This window comes from Anopheles gambiae, chromosome 3 (genome assembly GCF_943734735.2).
Source record: "Anopheles gambiae chromosome 3, idAnoGambNW_F1_1, whole genome shotgun sequence".
Lineage (NCBI taxonomy): Eukaryota > Metazoa > Arthropoda > Insecta > Diptera > Culicidae > Anopheles > Anopheles gambiae.
Window position 1 is genome coordinate 66,329,533 of NC_064602.1, and position 7,500 is coordinate 66,337,032.

At 37.2% G+C, this 7,500-nt stretch overlaps 1 protein-coding gene across 1 annotated transcript in view; it reads right to left on the bottom strand.

Moving 5' to 3' along the window:
• Positions 1-6,967: 6,967 nt before the first annotated feature.
• Positions 6,968-7,500, bottom strand: part of LOC1272464 (hexamerin-1.1-like) — a 2,323-nt gene continuing 1,790 nt past the window's right edge. Inside the window, exon 3 of the mRNA XM_061660838.1 lies at positions 6,968-7,500. This exon is cut by the window's right edge and continues 1,364 nt beyond it. Coding sequence (XP_061516822.1) covers positions 7,020-7,500 — 481 coding nt within the window. The 3' untranslated portion in view covers positions 6,968-7,019.

Here is a 7,500-nt window from a genome sequence, read left to right on the forward strand (position 1 = left end):
TGGTGAACGAACTCTACCTGCACTTGAGAGTTCGTTTGAGTTCATTTCTAGGTTGAATTTTATAAATAACATTCAAGAGAACGTTATTATGCATCCGGTACATGCATGCGGCAAACGCATGCTGCCGTAATGTGTGATTTAACAGTAGTGAAATTATAAATATCACTAAATCTATCATGCATGCTCGTAACAAGGTTATTTGAACATGTATTTTACAAATTTAGCTACAATTTCAACATATTATCGTTGATTTTTATGCAGTTTTTATCTTAACTTGTTCGCAGGAAATCAATAAAGCTGTATTTCATGGTTATATCTATTTTTTAACATAACTTTTCTACACAGCAAAACTTTCTGTATCAAGGTTTAGAACGATTAAATTAAACATGAAGAAAGCTACAATGCATTTATACAAGTTCTGTTATAAGTAGTTTGTAATATATTAAGCTTTAAAATTATGTGTTTATTTTTTTATACATTTTTTAGTTTTACATTTTCCGCCGAGTTCTGCAAATCGTTAATTTGTCGTATGCTAATCTACCTTCTATGCGTAAATAATCAAACTTATATCCATAACCATACGACCTCCTACCTGAGCCGGTCATACGGTTTGTTGAATTTTTGTTATAGGAAACACGTTTATTTCTAGTTGTAGCAGTTTTATCCTAAATTAATTATTGTTCAATTGTTTTGTATTACATTGTATTTTAATGCAATTGTGCAGCATGAAGAATATACTATAAATTATAAAATATAAAAACTAAAGATAATTTTAAAATGCAAAGATAAATAATCAATCTATTTTTTTTTAAAGTAGGATTTTTATATACTGATTCGTTCTGACACACATTTAGATATTTTCAAATACCTAAATGTTAAAGTTGTTATGTAAAGTTATGTTAAAATAATGTGCTAACTATTCCTGAACAGGTTGTCATATCATTGAAATTTTAAAAAGATACGTTATAGTAATTTATGAGAACATATTTTTTTTTAAATTTCATTTGCAAATGTATGAATTGCGTTAATAAGTACCGACCAAATGTGATAACGTTATGAGATAATTGGTGCTACAAGTGGCTAATCATGGGCAAAGAAAACCCCTAGTGGTAATTTTTGCGTGGCCCTTAGAAGACTTGTGTTGTCCATGTTTTTGCATTACATTAAATATTTTTCAATATTGTTGCCTGTTGGTTTCTACATTTTTTCTTTATTTTCATCGCGGTGTGAAGTTTTTATTCAATGTATTGTTTATAATTTTTTTTAAATTCAAATAATTTATAACCTGCATCATATTAACCTATGCTGTAGTCAACGGCAGGAATATAACTAATATTTAAAACGCATAAATATTGTTCTGTATCCAAGTTTGAGGTTTGTTTAAATTTAATTTGAATTTAAACGTAATTTGAATGGACTCAATCATATAACTTCTATGTGTTAGCTTTATGTTTTGTTATTATCTATTATACTACTACATACTACATACACATCTTTATGCAGTCATCTTTATATAGTTTGATTAAGTCGAAATGATTTCATATAGTGTAATTAGATCTTGGGACATAATATATGAGCATTACATGGTATGCCAAAGCATACAGAAGTATTGTTTATATGGTTGAAAAAAGGATAAATATATTTTTCTGCGAGTAAAATGTAGTTCACTGCTATAGTTAAATTTTATTCTTGCTACATTATCAACTTAACAGGCGTTCGCCATTCGTACTAACCATCCTCACTGTCTAGCAAAGAAATACTCCATAGCTCCTGTGTATGCCCGGTGTAACTGCATACTCTTTATATGTAGTACCAATCACCAATCATTTAAATATTCTTTATTAAATCTGTTGCTTAATAATAGTTCTACTTCTGACTTATTCCAAACGTATAAAAACGGACTGAAAAACAAGGTGTCCGTCTAGGTCGTCCGCTTAGTCCGCTCTATGGATGATCCTCGTCTGTGTGATACCTAGGAAAAAAGATCTGGAAATAAACTTATTGAAACTTGATGCCGTGCTTTCAGTTGGCTAGATATAATCAATCCGCCGTTTTTAACCTCCAATCATATCTGTAGCAGTGGTCTCCAACCTGTGGTCCGTGGCGTTGACAGACGTGGTCCGCGAAAGTATTTATGTTTGAAAAAGAAAAGCTTATAATTATACATATCGTGCACTTTTAATAGTTAGTTAGTTTAAAAAGTTGTCGTAGCACAAATATGCACGACAATTGTATATGAATAAACAAATAAAAATGTATGCTCTCAATGTATGTGGGCCGCGGCAAATGTATTTTCAAAGCCAAGTGGTGGTCCGCGATCCTAAAAAGGTTCCTAAGCACTGGGTTAGAGTATCAAATAGAGACTTTCTTGTGTCTAACTTGTCTTTGATAGATATTTCGAGTATTTAACGGAAATATTGAAGTAAATATTCAAAATTAGCTAAACAGGATAGAAAGAGGCATCTTTGTGTATATCGTCGTGGCCTATCGATTTTACAACATGGCTCGTTGCGAGTCATACATATACAGATTACAGTTGCGTATTCGATCTGATTCGACAACCTTTTGTTGGCCAAGGCATTTTGTTAAGTATCGTAGAAGCTGTAATACGCTACCCAACGAAATGCACCTTGATTCTAGGGTCTAGCAGGGTAGCTGACATTTGTGAACTTTTCGCTATTCATTTTCATGATATTTTCTCGGAACCAATTGATAATCCCGATTGATAATGCTTTTAATTATCTGCCAGAAAATATATTAAGCCTTCCTAACATTGCTGTAAGTAATGAAATGGTTGACTATGCATTATTTAGGTTAAAACAATCCTACAACCCTGGTCCTGATGGTATCCCTGCCTCAGTATTGGTGCATTGTAGGGATACACTTGCCCCTTTACTACATTATCTCCTGTTAGCCAAATGGGAAAAGCTTAGCTTTGGGTCAACTATAATAACTTGGCTTAGTTCTTATCTGAAAGATAGTTTCTTTGATGAAAAACTCAAGTCTCAACTTTCTATGAGGTATGCTTGCATTTTGGGTGTTTCCCAAGGTAGGAGGAGTCCTTTATTGTTTGCCCTTTTCATCAATGATGTTTACCTTCTGATGGTCATCTACTATATGCGGATGACATCGATGTTTTCCTCGTCAACTGATTGTGAAAGACTTTAACTCAGGGTGGCCACTCAACCGGGAAAACCGGGAAATAGCCGGGAATTTTATTTTTCCGGGAAAAACCGGAAAATTCTCCAAAAAAAACCTGGAAATTGTCCTAAACTTTTGCTATCGCTGTTTACCATCGTACTAAGTGCATTTTCAATTAATGTTGAAATATGTTTTGTATATTGTTCCCAACTTACCACAGGCCGACAACATCACACCAATGTGTAAGGACAACATTTTCCGTTTCTCACATATGATACTATATAATACTATATGTGCAATATATGTACTATACTTCTTATTCGCGCTGGTACAATACTTACGTTCACCGATATTGGTTCTTGCACATTTCGGGTGTGGTGTGCCTATTCGTTCTACCTTGCACTCGTTTTTTGTTATTCAACTCTCGTGAAGTTGCGGTCGTGTCGAATTTAACGGTGGATTTAGTGGGCGATCCCAATTTTTGAACATAACTGATAATTGTTGTCCCTTTTAGCAATTTTAAGGTTACCCAATCACACATCGTCTGTACATTGACATTTTGCATTTTGGTTTCGGGCCTCTACCTTCATTCCTCCCGGGTGACTGGGTTCCCACACTGGCACTGATGGTTGAGGTAGCGTCGCTTCTGCAGTCCGATCGTTGTTCCTTTGTTTTATTATCACATAAAGTACACTTCCCGTAAAACATATTCAAGAAAGTGTCCCAAAATTAAGAAACCCACTGAAATCTCCTGTACCTATTCGTGTGGTGCATCACCAGCGTCGTGCGAGCAACAGCATAATGAAGGGCTGTTGTTTAACAGGAAATCCGTTCTTGGCAGATTTGTATGCTTTTTTCAGTGGCTGGTTGGTCCATGACTTCAGGTTACTCTAGGTTTAAAGTTGTGTGATGACATCTGTTAATCAACAATTGATAGCAGATGAAAAATATCTTTCCCACGGGATAAAGTCTTTACACGTTAGTGTCATGATGCTAAATCACCAAAAAGCAATATTTGTAAAGCCTTTTTTGTCGTTTTTTCATCAGTTGTTTACTCATATAAAACATGTGAAAATATAAAGAATGCATATTTAAATAGCTTAAGATCCATAGCAGCCAAATTAGATCTACAAACGCACGATTGAAAATTTGTTTGTACAAATTTGATAGAAATCATGCCAAAAATGGTTCTCACATGTGTTGTCACACCTCTAGATTGGATATTATATTGAATATAATATAGAATATTGATAATATTGAATATTCACTAATAACTTTTATGCAATTTTCATGACAAGTTTCCGTCTTTCCCGTAATGCTCGTGTTTACTTACAATCCTCTAGATAACGATTTTTGAAAACGTATGATATAATAATTTGAAATTGAAGTATCGATAAAACCGGCACACGAAGCATAGTGAACCGGGAAAACTCCAAAAAATCCGGGAAAAACTGGGAAAAAACGGGAATTTAAAATCCTAATTCGAGTGGCCACCCTGTTAACTCTACTTAAATTCCTTCGTCGATGCTAATTTTATGTGCCTTTGTCCCGATAAATGTTCGATTACTTCTTTTTCTCACTCTCGTTCTCCACATTCTTTTGAGAAGCTTCTCAATGTTTTGGTCTGCCTCATGTAGCCTTGGGGTTACACTTGATTGCCTTTATTGTTTAAGAACTCTTTAGTGCTGTCTAGTTTGTCCAATTTTGGAATATGCTGGTATTTTATGAAGTCCTTCTAGTATTAGCACTAGATTAGAAAATGTTCAAAGACACTTCACCAGGGTTTCACTTCTTTGTATTTATCGCTCTGCACAACTCGCTCCCAATGAAACGCGATTACAATTGTTTAATTAAGTATGAAGAGTATTGTCAATTTCTGTCCTAATTTATCTTCATACTTCCTTCTATATTATCTTCGTTTATCTTAGTTAACGATTTTTTTGTCTTTCTATATACTTTTTAATTATTTGCTCTTTACCAACATCGTTTAATTATTGTAGTTATATTTAAGTGAAACTAAGATCATTAGTTAAATCTTAAAGGCAGACTTTAAATGGAATAAATAAATTAAATTAATTTTTTTTTCTTTGGCTCAACAACCGATGTCGGTCAAGGCCTGCCTGTACCCATTTGTGGGCTTTGGCTTTCAGTGACTAATTGATTTCCCCCCATAGCAGGATAGTCAATCCTACGTATGGCGGCGCAGTCTATTTGGGGATTGAACCCATGACGGGCATGTTGTTAAGTCGTACGAGTTGACGACTGTACTACGAGACCGGCTCAAATTAAATTAATTACATGAATGAAATACCGACGCCAATTTTTAAGAGCTCTACTGTACTCCTGCTGACTAGAAATTTATTGTTTTGGGCTTGAATACACTATGAGCAAGTCAGAATCAGATAAACAGCAAATCCTTCGTTCAAATTTCAATACATATCTTCACTTGCTACCTCAATTTACTTTGGGTAAGTTTACAAATTATGGCTATAAAGAACAATATGTTCGCTCTAAACCAGTTAATTTGGGTTCTAATACCACGGATGGATTTTTCATATAAAATTGAACATTTAAAACACAATTTTGCTTCACTAGTTCCGTGCTGGCCGTTTGTAAGGCCGAAAATACACGAAGTACAAGAACTGTTCATCAGTATCCACAATGAAGATCACAAGAATTTTTATTCCAATCATCGTCTAGGGGAGAGATCCATATTGGAGAAGAGTACAACCGGGATGGAAATATTTAAAACATGCTGGCGTTTTTCATTCCAAACCTGTATAAACTCAGGTATCAAGTACAAGGCGCCTCCATTTCACTGTCACCGTTGTATGTGGTTCATAGTAATAGCATTTTAACAATTATCTTTTTGTTTTGTTTTTTTTTTGTATTTCACAATGCTCTTACACATTTATTGTAACAAAAAACTAAGCACAAATTAATCTACACAAAAAAGATCGTTTCTAACGAATCGGGATCGAAAGTGTTAGCTCCCCTGCTCTCATATAGTAAGATGGCAGGGACTGGGACATTATAGCATCATTGCCGCGGTATAGGGAGTGAAAAGCCTGCGTGACGAACAAAAGTTATCCGTGTAAAAAAATATTCGACCGCATGTCCTCGGCGCGGAACAGTGTGTTCGAGAAATGTACCGCAGATTCAGCATTGCATCCGATGAATTCAGCTATCATCAACGTTTTCAAGCATCATACCGCAGTCTTGGCTTTGGCTAAGACAGATTCGGGAAGGGGTCCCGTGGTCTTGAGATAAAGAGAGAAACCCTGTATTGAACATTGATTCGCCCGGTGGTCCTCTAAGGACACAAGTCCTGGTCCATTCACGCGGGTCACAAGTCCTGGTCCATGCAAACGCTCTGGGCGTGTTTGAGCGACGCATCCTCCGAACCATCTTTGGCGGTGTGTTCGAGCATGGAGCGTGGAGGAGAAGAATGAACCACGAGTTTGCTAAGCTATACGGCGAACCGAGCATCCTGACAGTGGCAAAGGCTGATAGGATACGATGGCTGGGACATGTCATGAGGATGCCGGACTCATACTGCACCAAGAAGGTTTTCGACAGCGATCCCCAGTTCGGCATAAGGCGCAGGGGATCACAGCGAACTCGATGGCTGGATCAGGTGAAGCGAGACCTGTCGGAAATCTACATGTATTGGAGGCTGTAGCCAGGGACCGAGTATCTTGGAGTATGATTGTTGACCGGGCCATGTCACATCGACGTGCTCTTTTGTGAGCAGCCCAACAAGAGAGAGAGAGAGAGAGGTTAAGATAGATGAGTATAATGTGTCCGAAGAAAAAAAAACAACCAGTACATTTAAAGGAATTTATTCAATTGTCATGTATCGGTTCAGAGTTAAATGTTTAGTAGGGGACGTACTGCTTGACTTCATCCGAATGATAGATGGTAACATCCTTGAAGTACATGTTCTTGGTGTAGAAGTAGCTGAAGTCGATGTCACGGTCGAACGGATATCCGAACGGCAGATCGTCGATGTACTTCGAGCCAGAGCCAACACCGCACGAGTACGTGTAGTCGTAAGTCGAGAACTGCTGCACCTTCGGGGCGTAGTACGGGGTCACGATGAAGTAGAACGTCATCTCGTAGCCGCTCGGTAGACCCTTCGGCAACAGCAGACGATCGGGGAAGCCACAGTGGGCCTCGGAGTTGTCCAGCACGAACTTCTCGCCACCGTTGTAGGCGGTCATGATCTTCTTGTACAGCTCGGTGTAGGTGGTGCGATCGCGGACACTGTAGTAGAAGTCGCGCGAGTTACGCACGATCGTGTTCTTGCCCGTGACAAAGTCGTACAGATACTGGTCAACCTCGACGAAGTATTTCTTC